The 14,140-nt window shown below is 46.0% G+C and overlaps 1 protein-coding gene across 3 annotated transcripts in view; it reads right to left on the bottom strand.

Annotated features, from left to right (window-relative positions):
• The window catches only part of Plxna4 (plexin A4), a 464,905-nt gene that overhangs the window by 392,603 nt on the left and 58,162 nt on the right, over window positions 1-14,140 (bottom strand). For all 3 annotated transcript variants that reach the window (XM_076566561.1, XM_076566560.1, XM_006991601.4), the window contains exon 2: window positions 954-2,220. In XM_076566561.1, coding sequence (XP_076422676.1) covers window positions 954-2,138 — 1,185 coding nt within the window. In that variant the 5' untranslated portion in view covers window positions 2,139-2,220. The remainder of the gene's footprint in view (window positions 1-953; window positions 2,221-14,140) is intronic.

Below are 14,140 nucleotides of genomic sequence, written 5' to 3'. Positions count from 1 at the left end.
GATTGCAGACTTTGGCAACCTCCAAAACTAAGTGACATCAATTGCTGCTCATGATTGATGGCCCAGTCTTGGTATTCCACTATAGAAGTATGAGGGTTCTCTAATAGTCTTCTCTATACTTATCTTCTACTGCTTCCCCAACAGATCTATGTTTAAATATGTAACACATACACACACACACACACACACACACACACACACAGCACAGCACAAATATGGTTCATCACTGACTGCCTACATTTAGGAATAGTTCAAAATCCCCCAAATTCTTAACAGTCCCATAGACCTGCTTGACTAGATCAGCTACTACCCAAAATGAATGGCTCCAGGATTCTTGCTTTGAATTCCCTTCCTGAAAGACTATAATCTATAAGCAAAACAAACCCTTTCCTCACCAAGTTGCTTTTAGTTTTGGTCTTGATCATAGCAATAGAAACCTAACTATAAGATAAACACCTTTTCCATGGTACTATGAACACAGAGGATGCTTTATAAATATGCTTGATCTCTTTCTATCTCCCTTTACTCTCATTTGCCATTTATAAAGATATGCAAAGGGCTAAAATAAAGCCACAATTCTCTGAAACCCCATGTCCACCTCAAATGCAAAATGACTTCTCATGTTAACACTTGCCTTTCCTGAATTTTCCATCATTTTCTCTAAGCTGCTCTGCCATGCCCAAATGCAAACATCAACTTGACATGTTTCCACCTATTCCCAGCCCCATTTCTCATAATAAACAAGGAGAAGGAGAACAAAAGAAGACACCAATAGGAAACCTACATTTTAGCTCTAATGGACTCTTTCATATGCTAAGGATGTTTGGCTGGTGATAGGCCAAATCAATGATACCCAAGATGGAGACCTATCAAAACTCCATGGAGGCTACAAAGCTGGGGTCCTGACTGCCCACACCCAACTGCCCAGGCCCACAGGATCCCCTCTGACTCACCGCACTGCTGCAAGGGATATCCTTCACCTTGAGCCAGGCCAGGTCCAGTGTCCCCTCGCCTCGGTAACAGGACTGCAGACGCTCCTTAATGCGGTCATTGATCTGTTTCAAGATGAAGATGCACAGGGCAGACTCATCCAGAGATTTCATCTTCCGCTTCTGGCCCTTGGAGAAGACAGTGAAGAGGAGGTCAGCATCCGGACGGACTCCCAGGGTCCGGCCCAGCACAGCACCAGCTTTCGACAGGTAGGCAGCCTGTAGCAAGCGATATTCCACCCCATTGCGCTCACAGCCAATGGGCACCTCCACGTAGGAGTTGAAGGCTGTGTCCTCTTTGCAAAGCCTCACAAGCTTTGACGTGTACACCTGTTCCTTCGTTGTGGAGCCTGGGGGAGACACCATCTCTGGCTGAAGGGTCAAAAAGTAGACAAAGTTGCCACTGCTGAAGCCATAGACGTAGTAGATGTCAAAGTCAGGGATAACAGTGAAGGTGTCTGAAGGGATCTTGATCATAGAGGCCACAAATTCATCATGGAAAACATAAGCAAACATGCCATCTGCCTCGGAGTTCTTAGTCAGCTTCCGGCTAGAGATGGTAGGAAAATATTCAGGCTTGCCATCCACTGCGGTGGCAATAAAGAGTTTATCATCCAAATTGCTATAGGAGACGATCACCCCAAAGACTGAGCCACTCTCATTAACCCCTGAGAGGTAATGTTCCTTCTTGTGGAAAGGCTCCCCCAACTTGAAGAGGTCCTCTAGCCTGAGGAGCTTGCAGATACCCTGGTACAAGCTCCCACATGCAATCAGCCTGTTTTCTTTGTAGTCTATAAGCAGCATCTTGTTGACATTATTGGTGCTGGCCAAGGGCTCATTGCAGGTCTGAACAATACGAGGTGGGTAACACTTGGGGTTGTCCTCGTCTGGCCCTGTCTGATGAGTCACCAAGACCTTGAGGTCACTAGAGAGTTTGTAGATCCTGTTGACAGCCCCCAAATAAATGTGTCCTGTCCTCTCGTCCACCACAAGGTGATTGAAGCCCTCGGTGGGCTCCCCTCGGAATGTGACCAAAGAACGCTTTTGAGACAGCTGTGGTGGCTGCCGTGAAAGCAGAGTAGAGGAGCCCATCCCTACCACCAGGAGGTGGGACAACAGGCAGGTCCAGTTCCAGGGCATGGCTTTCATCTCTGAGAGAGGTCCTCTCAACACAGCAGCAACCAGCACAGCTGTCCCTCCGGAGGGCCAGGACTCAGCAGGGCAGTCTCCCCTAGGAAAGAAAAAGATTAAAATGTGAGTGAACCATGGCAGGGCTCTGTGGTGCCTACAGATCTTTCTGAATTTAGGACATACATGGAACTGACCTGTTCTGGGAAAGCCAGAGGCCAGTCCTGCCCCAACCCCAACCCCCAGACCCCCCACCCCGTGTAGGTCCATGAGATGGTTATCTCAGTCATGGCAGTCTTAGTAGATGTCATCAATAATGATGATGGTGATAATGGAGATGAGGATGATGAGGATAGTAGTGATGCTAATAAGAACCAACATGGCCTACTGAGTGTCCGGTTTTGCACCAATCCCTGGCCAGTACCTCTGGATACTGTTTTATTTCATCTTAGTAACCCTTCCATAATGAGTATCTTCCAACTGCCCTCCTAGATCTAAGGTCTGCATTTATCTGTGAAAACAGAGTTGACACACATGGACCTGCATCGGAGGGTCCCAAGTTATCATCCTAGTGAACAGCATTAACTGAAGGCTAGAGGAGAAGCCATTTGTCCTGGGACCTTCCTCTGTCTCTCTGTCTCTATGTTTTGTGGACCATCTCCTGCCTACTTTATTAGACCTAAGAGAGAGTAACAGTGATCTCATTGTTACTAACTCAAAGATGCAGCACTAAGCCAGGTGGTGATGGTGCACGCCTTTAATGCCAGCACTCCAAAGACAGAAGCAAGCCTTTCTCTGTGAGTTCAAGGCCAGCTTGGTCTACAGAGCTAGTTCCACAATAGCCAGGATTACTCAGAGAAACCCTGTTTCAAAAAGAACAAAAAGAAAGCGAGAAAGGAAAGAAGAAAAGAGAAAAAAAGAAAGGAAGAGAAAAAAGGAAAAAGAATGGAAAAGAAAAATCAGCACTACCCACTGAAGAAACCAGTCTTTCATGAATACTCTTATTAATTTTTGCTGAAAAGACCAAATTTGCACATCTTGTTTCCTGCCAGAACCGTAACTGCTGCCAACAGAAGCCTGTGGTCATTTTACACCACATTTTATAGCTAAGGAATGTAAGCTTTGGGGACTTTTGTGGCTTGTACCACCAAAAATGGAAAAGGTGGCTGAAGCCGTCAGTCCTTAACCATCTCATGTGATCCCACAGCAAGGGCTGGGCCCCATGTCCTGTGATCCACAACAGAACTGCTAAGGCCACCCATTATAACTGCTGTCCCTGACCCACATTGTCCTTCCTGCCTCCTCTACTAGAAGGTACAGGGAGGTGAAACTAAAAGCCCACATCCTCCATCCCTTCAAGTTGCGGGAGCCACCAACCCCCACTGGGTATACTACCCAGCTCTGAGCTCTCCTATCATTTTAATGAAGTACATCTTGGCTGCCTCCTATGGTGGGGACTCCTCTGCCCCCTGTAATTTTTCTTTGAAAGGAAAGAAAAAGTACTTTCAGAAACCAGTGGTCTGACAAACAAATAATAAATAAATAAATAATCACTAGGGCACAAAATTGCCATCCATCCTAGCAGTTGCCTTCATTTCTACTCAATATACTTTCTGCATGTGTTTCCAGGGGGACAGCTTCATATTTCTCCCAGCTTGGATGAAATAAGGGCTGGAATCATCAATATCTTATTTAGGGGCATCTCAGCTCTGTAGGATTTCTCATTTCCCCCAAGCTCCTAAAAAATGAGGTTATGGGATGAGGCAAATTGTTAAAGTAATAGAAGTCACCCCAGCAGGAAGAAAGGACAGGCTAGCTGGACAGCCAGAGAAGAGAAAAAAAAATAGTAAAGACTTTACATTGTCAGCCAAAATCCTAAGGAAAACCACTTCAAGGAGACATGAGAGGAAGAAACCACTAACAGATGGGAACCCTACTGTAATGGGCAGTCCTGTAAACAAAGGGCCTTCGTTCATCTACCCACGTGGTTCAAGAGTGTACTCAGCGCATGTGCAAAACAGGCAAGATAATGTAGGACTTTCGGGTCTGGCTGTCAACTTACTGTTAATCCAGGTGAAAACCACCAGAACCTACTTATTACATGAGATAAAGTTGTATGACATATGACAGCATGCTTTGGGAGTTCTTATTTGAGGAGAGGGAACAAGGAGCAGACTTTCAGAAAACTCAGAGTGGATGAGGAACACAGCTCAGGAAAGAATCAGGAGGAAGGTATGGCAGAAGAGAGAAAGCTATGAGCCCTGTCAGGATAGCACTGAGAAGTCAAGACTAAAATGCACAGAGCTGGGAAAAGAGGACAACTTAAGAAAAGCAAAGGGAAGCCCTCCCTTTGCTGGGAGCTGAGGACTGGTGAGATCCAGGAGCCAAACAGATTCTGTCCTAATCAGTAGTGCAGCCATATCACCCTGTCTAGCACCCAATGGAGGCTCAATAACTATTTGGAGAAAGAGGGACCAGAAGCAGAGAGAATAGCAATGTTTGTGTAGCCTTGACTATATCCCAAGCCCCATGCAAAGTAAATGCTTTCCCCTGAATTAGCTCATAGGACCATCCCTAAAGCAAGATGGCTTTACCTATTCTGCAGATGAGGTTCTTCAGGGATATGTGGCCAATGAGAGGCAGAGTTAGGGAAGGGGTCCAGGTCAATATCACTGCCAAGTCCATACACCTTTAAGAAATGCCTCATTCCAGAACCCAGAATATGGAGCCATTAGAATTTAATTCATGTAAGTCCCAAACACAGAGGTCCCAGGATATCACCTACCAAATCCAGAGAAATGGAAATTCCTGCGACCTACAGGATTGTGGTTGGAATGTTTCTCCAGTCCTGCCCAGCCCTATGGTCCTGCAGCCACTCATAAAATAGTCATTCAGAGGCTTAATATTATTTACCAATTGCTTGGCCTATGGCAGGCTTCTTGCTAGCTAGCTCTTATATCTTAAATGAATCCATTTCTATTAATCTATGTTTTGCCACGTGTTCTGTGGCTTTACTGGTCTGCAGGCATCTTGCTCCTTCAGTGACAGGCTGGTGTCTCTCCAGCCTCCACCTTTCTCTTTCCTGTCTCTCCCCTTAAATTTCCCACTGCCTCTAAGCTGCCTTGCCACAGGCCAAAGCAGCTTATTTATTAACCAATGGGAACAACATGCATTCACAGTGTACAGAAAGACATCCCTCAGCACAGGACACTATCTGGGAGATGACACTTGTCAATGGGTACTATCACATGACAATTCTGAAAGTATTGCTGAGTACTTGACACAAGGTGAACCTTCTGTTCATCACACAGCAGGTGCTTTGCTGTTGTTAATAAGGTTCAAACCGGGTTAGAAAGGTAAGGATTATAAGGGATGGTACCTACTGGTTAAAAAAAAAATCTTAGGACAAGTGATGAGGAGTCAAGACAGTTCCTCTTTAACTGTCTTTCCGAATCCAAAGAGCGAGGAAGATTGTAGAAATTTGTTTTCTGAACTAGGTAATCTGGTTTAACGCTGCTCATAGCTCTAATTTAGAGGCAATGGAGGTGATTTCAAAATGGGCTGTGTGGGATGAAGATGAAGGCTGGGGAGATAGCTCGGGTGGCAAAGTGCTTGCCATGCACACATGAGAACTTCCGTTTGATCCCCAGAAACCATGTTAAAAATGCAGGCAGGCCAGCATATGTTTATAATCCAAGTCCTGGGACAGGGAAGACAGGAAAATCCCTGGGACTCCTTGGCCAGCCAGCCTGATATAATCAATGAGTTCTAGGCTGGTGAGAGACCCCATCTCAAAAAACAGGGTAGACAATGGGTAAGGAAGGATACTCAAGGTTGACCTCTGACCTTTACATGCACATGCATAAATGCACATGCACTAGTACACACATGTATACCCACCCCACACCCATGTACACAAACACAATCAATGAATCAATCGATAGCAATGTATAACGAAAAGATGGTGATGAGTGACAGCACAGACCACTGGTTCCCCATTCAGTGCTCTTCCTATCACATTTGGCCTCTTCTGGCTTTATCTAAACATACTCCAGCATCTGCTCCCCAGGCTTTGAAAGTGACAGCTATTCAGGCACCATATGCTCTGCTGGCTAACAGGGATCTCACTGCAGCTCTGCCAACAGCCAGATTCCAGAGGGGCTGGGATACTCACTGGAAGACACGGTCAGGTCGGGGCACAGCCACCAGCCCTTTGGGAGGGAACGTTCAGCAGACCCTGTATCAGAGCATGCCACGTGCCTGACATTTGGCCCACCTTACTGTACACACTCACAGGCCCACAGCCAACCCACAGCTCCCCAGTCAGTGCCAGGCAAGACAAGGAGGCCATAATCATGATTTTTCCCGGGCAGCCAGGGGCCACATCTCACTCATCATCTTCTATGAGGCACCCAAACGAGACATGGTTACACATCTCAAACACTTATCACTTTTCATCTGGGGATGGTGAAATAACTGTTCCTGGAGGGAGAGGGGAACTCTCAGGAACAATAACATGTGGCGGGGAATGAGCAGCCTCTCGTTTTTTTGCCCCAGAAAAAGAATTGATTAGGAAACAAGAAACAGAAACAGAAAAGGAAGTTATATGGACAAGCATGTGGGTACCAGCTAGCTCACTGAGGCCCCCACTGTGGGCCTGGCCAATGCCAGTCTCCCCACTCCAGCTCAGGGTGGCCTTCTCCCCAGAGAGGGGCACAGCCTTCTATAACTTCTCACTCAAATATCCATTTAGATGATTTTAAAATAATTTTAAAATGAAAAAGTGCCAGCAAATCACTCCAAAGGTTTCCAAAGGGCTTCCTGAAACAGGCAGGGTGAGCAGGACAGAGGACAGGACACCCACAGACCAAATCAAACCCAAACACACTGCCACCTCCCCTTCATGAAATCAGACTTTATTTCTGAGTGGTCTCGAGGGAGATGGAACTCATTTTTAGAAGCTGATCATCATTTTGATTAAAGCAGTTGGGACTGCCTTTGTTTTATATGGCAAGTTTTGAAGAGCTCAAACTAATTTTCATGAAGTGCTACCGTCCTCTCAGATTCCTGAGTGGCAGAAAGAAAGTTATTATAGAGCAGTTTAAAATAGCAATTAGCTCACAAAATTCCTTCAGAGTTTAGAAGTCGTCTTCATGTACATTACCTCGGTCTGATTTTATTGTTCACCATGACTCTTGGGTTACCATTGAATGTGATCTCAGAGAGTGCAGGCTAAGAATTGCTGGGTCCATCTTCTAACCCAAGGGGCAAATACAAAGAAAGGCCTCAAACAATGAAGCCATAAGAGAACAGAAATGGCCAGAGTGCCTGGATGCCAGGTCAGGTTGTATCGATGTCTATATGGTGTGCATGACACCATCTGGTGCCTGTTCTGCACAGGTTCAGTTTTCTGGAATCATTAATGAAAGAACCTTGTTTTCTATTTCTGTGAGGAAATACCATGACCAAATTCAAGTTGGGGAGGAAAAGGTTTGTTTCAGGTTATGGCTTCACATCATTGTCCGTTATTGAGGGAAGTCAGGGCAGGAACTCAAACAGGGCAGGAACCTGGAGGCCGGAGCTGACACAGAGACTATGGAGGGGTGCTGCTTACTGGCTTGCCAAGATATAGCTTGCTCAGTCTGCTTTCTTATACAGCTCAAGACCACCTGCTCAGGAGCGGCACTGTCCACAGTGGGTACTCCCACATCAATCTTTAGTCAATAAAATGCCCTACAGGCTTTCCCAAAGACCAGTGTGGTGGGGGCATCAGGCCAATGTGATAGAATTTTCTCAACTGAGAGAGAATCCCTCTTCCCAAATGAATGTAGCTTGTGTCAAATTCTAAGCTACACAGAGAGAAATCCAAAAGTGTCTATGGCCACATCCTCTCTACCAGGCTGTTCTTCAGTGAGGTTAAGTGACATGTCTAATAGATTTGTGTATCCCCTGCACACAGAGATTAACTACAGTTCTATAAGTGGTGAAGCATTGTCCCAAGTAAGGTCTGGGGGTGAGCATGGGTGTACAGACTTTCACAACTACACATTGCTCCCCCTATCTTCAGGCTGTACCCACAGTCTCCCAGGGTTTTGACCTGTTCATGGCTTTCATGTCTCAAATTTCATCCATTTCTCAAAGGAGTTAATGACCAGTATCTCTGGTCTCAGAAAGACACTTAAATGTCCTGATCGCATGTTAGTACAGGGACTCTCAGATGTCCCAATCACATGTTAGTACAGGGACTCTCAGATGTCCCAATCACATATTAGTTCAGGGACTCTCAGATGCCCCAATCGCATGTTAGTTCAGGGACTCTCAGATGCCCCAATCGCATGTTAGTACAAGAATAAGTGCCCACCAGATATCCACTGATAACAAGTTATTAAATTTGTCCAGTGATGCTGTTCTCTCTAACATCCAAAGTCCCTTAAGAGTAAAAATCATGGGTTGGCAAAATGGCTTACCAGATACAGTGTCTGCCACCAAGCTGATGACCCTAGTCCAATCCCTAAGTTCCTCCCACATGATGGGAGAGAACAGACATTTGCATATTGTCCTCTGATCACCATGTGGCACGTATACTTCCTCTCACACAATAAATAGATAAGAGTAATAATTTTTAAATAATAAAGATTATAGTTTTTTTTCCATCACTGAATATCTTCAGTTCTAAGCTTAGATCCTAAGACACAGGATCTCAGGGCCCAAGACACAGGAAGTAGATAATAAATGTTTGAGTATGAAGGAAAGAAGGGAAAAAATGAATGACTCTCATGGCAGAGTATATGAAATAGCAGCTGGTATTGCTTATGGCTGAAATTCAAAGTATATCCCAGTGCTGTACCAACAAGGTCAAAAAGGGTCTGGATTGACAAAGTTGGTCTTCCCTACCTAATCAAGGGCTTATAAATACTTAAAATACTCAATTTTGTCCTTTTAAAACTTGAGTACAAATGCCTCTGAGAAGCTACGCCTTCCATACATGATTTACAAGGAGATCAGCAGTCTGCCAACTGAAATATTGTCACAAGTCACCTTGGGCCTACAAACTAAACTTTCCCCTACTCAATCAAGAAATCCAGTGCAGTCAGGGAAAGGAGCAGGGCCAGAGAAAGCTGCACTGGGGGAAAACAGCACAGTGGATACGAGTTGCTAGACGCCAGCATGCATACACTCATTCATCTAGTGTCGATTTCTTTCCTAGCAAGTGATTGCTAATTGAACATATGCCATAAAACAAATCCTGAGCCAGCCTGCAGTGGTGCACACCTTTAATCCCAGCACTTGGGAGGCAGAGCCAGGCGGATCTCTGTGAGTTTGAGGCCAGCCTGGACTACAGAGTGAGATCCAGGACAGGCACCAAAACTACACAGAGAAACTCTGTCTTGAAAAGGAAAAAAAAAGAGAAAGAGGAATCTTGAGCTGGGACCAAAGGGTAGTTCCCCTAGAGCAGAATATAATATCCCTGTTCTGCAGTGTCAGAGGGTTTCCTAGAGAGCTCTAGCTGTCCCCTGGAGAAGTTGTGCAGAACTCCACTTCCTTGGCCCTTCTCAGAAGCCAGGGACTGCACCACCTCCTTTAGTCCTGCAGACAGTATCATGCCCAAGAACCTGCAACTCCAGCATGCAGGAAGGTCATGGACAGAAAGCTAACTTGGGTGAAGCTCTTCATTATGACCCAGAGGCAGCCCTTGATATTTCAGGCACTATAATGCCAAAGAGGAGTCAAGAATCACAATGGCTCTCTCCACTCCAGGTCTGGCTGGGAAGATTTAAAAACACAGAATTCTCCTGGGAAGCATGATCTGGGCAATAAATGATTGACAACTTCTTTCTAGTGTCTCGTTTGAAAATGCAGGCTGGCCGGGAATTGGGGGTTCAGCCTGGCATTGATCTGGCTCGATCTGGCTGCTGTTTCCTGTCACAGCTGCCCAGCACGGCTTATATAAAAGCCCTTGCCTGGCTATCCTGTTCCCAGTATTGGTTTTCCATCCTCAGAGACCTGCAATGGCCTCTGGATGCACACAAATGGAGGGACATCATGGACAAGTGACCAAAACATCCTGAAAGTGTAGCAAAGCAATGCCACTTTTGCCATTATAAGAGATGGTGGACATTTGGCTCTCAGAAGGGAATCTGAGGTCCACTTATCCTATGCATATGCCTTAGGATTTGTATGGCCGAGTAGTTTCCACCTAGAAAGGAGACCCACACCGCCCTCCAGCCTCAGACTCACAGGCCAGATCATTTTGGTTGTTTTCAGCCACATCTGATGGTCTATGGATGAGAACTGTGAAGATCTTGTTGCCTCTCACAGGCAGGGGAAGAAGTTGGGTGCTCTTAGCTCACAGCCATTTATGTTTATGCCAGTGACATTTCCTGGAGCCTCTTCCCTCTGACTCACCATGAATTAGGTCACTGCAGCCACCAGGAATAGCTGCCCTCAGAGGCCATGGTCTGTTCATTTCTCTTGATGTCTCAGTTTCCCCATTTGTAAGTTGGTGTTTCTAGAAGCCAAGTAGAAAAGAGAGTGCCCAAATTGCTCTTCCAGTGAGCCACAGCAGAAGTGAGGAAGTTCAGACCTCCCAGAACACTGATTAGCACAGACTTGAGAAGGGGTCCTCAGACTGAATTTGTAGGGGTGCCAGGTAGAGCCAGGCAGAGCTGTGTGATGGTAGTGCCTGCAGCACCCAGGAGTGGTTTTTACAGATGACCCTGAAGATGTTCTTTTGAGACTCTGCACCTTTCTTAAGTCGGCTTCCTCATTGCCCAACCTAAGTTGTGAAGTGCCTCTAGTATGCCAACCATGCTTTAATCCTGCAGCCTGCCCTTAGAGAGCTTGGGGTCCTCTTCTGTCAAGTGGGCCCACAACACTCCCTGTCAAGTTTACTTTTTCTCTTCCAAGAGGAAGGACCAAGGGGTAGGACATACGTCATCAGTTGCTCTATCTCACTACCTGGGGAGCATGTCTTTCGTTGTTGTTTTGTGGCCCCTGGTGCTATGTAGGGCAGTTGGTGGAAGAGTGTGGACAAGAGATCTGCAAGTGCTGAGCCCTCCACCCCCACAGGACTAATATAAAACCTCACATAAGCTGATTCTGCCCCATCTCCTCCCCTTCTCTTGACAAGTAAGAAGAAGACAGACATTCCCATCCTCAGACTGGTGCAAGATTTCTAACTAGACTTTGGGGTTTTTTGTTTGTTTGGGGGGTGTGGGGGGGGGGACTGGGGACTGAGTACCGGGACTTCTGTATGCCACTGAAGTGCTCTATGATGAAGCTACATCACAGGCCCTTAACTAGACTTTTCTAACTCAAGAAAGTATCTGGTTTGGAAGCAATAAAACAGATGTGAGGTTTTAGGAAATCAAAGCTGAGGCTCTACATTCTTAGGTCCTGGAGCCTGAGTTTCTCTCCAACTACCACCCCTGAAATTGCCACCATCCCCGTCATGGCCCCCGTATCAGAGTCAACTAGCCATTGTCCTTCCAGATCCAACAGTCTTCATGCAAAGAATCCAAAGCCCCACCAAATAGTAGAACCATGGAGGAGCAGTTGACTTGAGGCGTACTTTACTTCCATTGTCCCCCAAAGTCGAGTGGTATCTCTCTCACATGCCTTCCTGGTCCCCCTACTCCATCCATCCCTTCCTCTTTCAGTCCTAGAGGAAATCAGGAAGTGAACAGTTGCCTGCCTTGTCGGGCTATACTCATGTAATTAGTGCTATTTAATTCCACGACGAGGCAAAGCTCATCAAACACAAAATGTATTTCAGCTGTGTGCCACAAATCCTGGCAGAAATCCCCACTGCAGCCGGAAGCTGAACAAAGTTATATTTGCTCCCTAAAAAGATAAATAAATTCAGGATGGAGGCAACAAAGTTTTGAAACCAGGCACTGCTATTACCTGGCAATATGCAAAGGAGAAAGAACAAGGGATTATGGTCCCTAAAGTTTGGAAACCATTGCCATTACCATGACAACAATGACTATTAAAAACATTTCCTATTGATTAAGTAATGCCAGCATAATACGTCATATCCTTGTAAGGCCATTCTGGACTCGCCCTCCGCTCACTCTCAAGCACTGACACATGCTTTAAGACATTGTCCCCAGTCACCGGATGGGAAGACATCATTAGTCTCTCGTGTCCTGGACACACACATGTGAGTCAGATCCTTAAGCAGAAACCTGCAGCTTTTAGTAATTACTCCAGCTTAAGTAGCACATCCTTACCTCCCAACTGCTCCTCCCCTGCCAACCCCATGGCACTGACACCTCCCTGAACTTCAGTATTTATCCCAGCCACACATGGAGCAAGCAGCAGAAAACAGTGTCCTCTGTCCTGCTACCATTCAAACATGGAACTCAGACTCGTGCTGTGTGACACTTTCTGGGGAGACATAAGAAGCATTTATGCACCCTAGGTAAAGAGGGACCGACAGACCAAAGAGAAGATTCCATCAAAGTGCAGTTCAGCAATGGGGTTACTTACTGGTGCACAGGTGACTCACCAGCAACTCCATCACCGAGAAGTCCACCTGAGACAATTGTTTACCTTTCCCATAGTGGCAAATGGAATCCAGAGGTGGGACTTCATGAGGACTTTATGAGCCTCCCTGAGCTGGGGAGGAATATCAGTAGACCAGATCTCATGAGGATCTTCTATGGTCATCACAGCTGCTTGGCTTCAAGGCCATGATGCTCCTGTCCAACCCAGTGGAAACAGCTGCGACATTCTATCAGGGGTCATCATCACTGGAAGAGCAACACAGTCCAGACCTCTGAGGTTAACCTGTGCCTCCAAGTCAGGACTAGACCCTCTTCTCAATGCTCCCAGTACACTGATCCTCTCCTACAGCTTCCCTGTGAGCAGACTGTCACCTTTTCAAGGTGACAAGAATTCAGAATTAAAGGAGGGCCAAGAGCAAGGCCAAGTACATCTGAATAATATTGGATGCTGCTGACACCTTCTTTCAGGATCTGCTCAGAGCTGTGTCAATGGAGGGAGCACAGAGGGTCAAGTCTACTGCAAAGCCCAGGAGGCCTCTATGTATTTCCAGTGGCTCTGAGTCTACCCTACATACACACCATGAATGGGAACACAGTATTCTCCAGGCAGGGAAGTCTAGAGAATAGACAGTGCCTGCCAGTTCACTGTTCCTCTCACATGGTCCCAGAGTCTACCCGCACTATGACTACCACCTCTCATGAGCATAACAATTTGCCTTCGAGTAACTCAAGTGCACTGAACACTCATCATTCCAAAAGCAGCAGACTGAGCCTCAAAGTTCATTAACTTCCCATATGTCTTAGTGTTTCTGTTGCTGCGATAAAACACCATGACCAAAAGTAGCATACAACTCAGAGATCACATTCCATCACTGAAGGAAGAAGTCACAGAAGATATTCAAGGCAGGAACCTGGGGACAGAAACTGAAGCAGAGACCATAGACAAGTACCACTTACTGGTTTGATCCCCGTGGCTTGATAAGCCTGTTTTCTTATACAACCTAAGAACATCTGCCTATGGGTGGCAACACCCATAGTGTGCTGGGACTTCCACATCAATCACTAACCACTAAAATGCCTCACAGGCTTGCCCACAGGCCAGTCTTATGGAGGTGTATTCTCAGTTGAGAGTCCATCTTCCCAAATGACTCTAACTTGTGTCAAGGTGACATAAAACTGACCAGCACACCACATTAATGCTTCTGTTGATTCTGTTTTTCCTTATAGTACAAAGCTTCCATCAGAGTCATCTCTGGAGATTGTATATCAAAAATAGGAGCAGAAATGAGTCTGGAAGGCCCCAGTGCAAAGGTATAGTCCTACCCGAGAAAAGAGAAGGTCATGTTAGCATATTGAAATCTTTTAAAGTGTTCTTTCATTGACAGGCAATGGTGATTACATGCCATGGAGCCCAGTGAGGTTAAGTTTGGGCTCCAAGTTTGGGGGAAGACATCAGATAGTATCTCAAAGCCAAGCAGCAAGTTTATTTGTGCCTCTGTTCAACAACATAAA

Source organism: Peromyscus maniculatus, chromosome 3, assembly GCF_049852395.1.
Source record: "Peromyscus maniculatus bairdii isolate BWxNUB_F1_BW_parent chromosome 3, HU_Pman_BW_mat_3.1, whole genome shotgun sequence".
NCBI lineage: Eukaryota > Metazoa > Chordata > Mammalia > Rodentia > Cricetidae > Peromyscus > Peromyscus maniculatus.
Note: the sequence above shows the minus strand (reverse complement) of the source record. Positions and strands in the feature narration are given on the sequence as shown.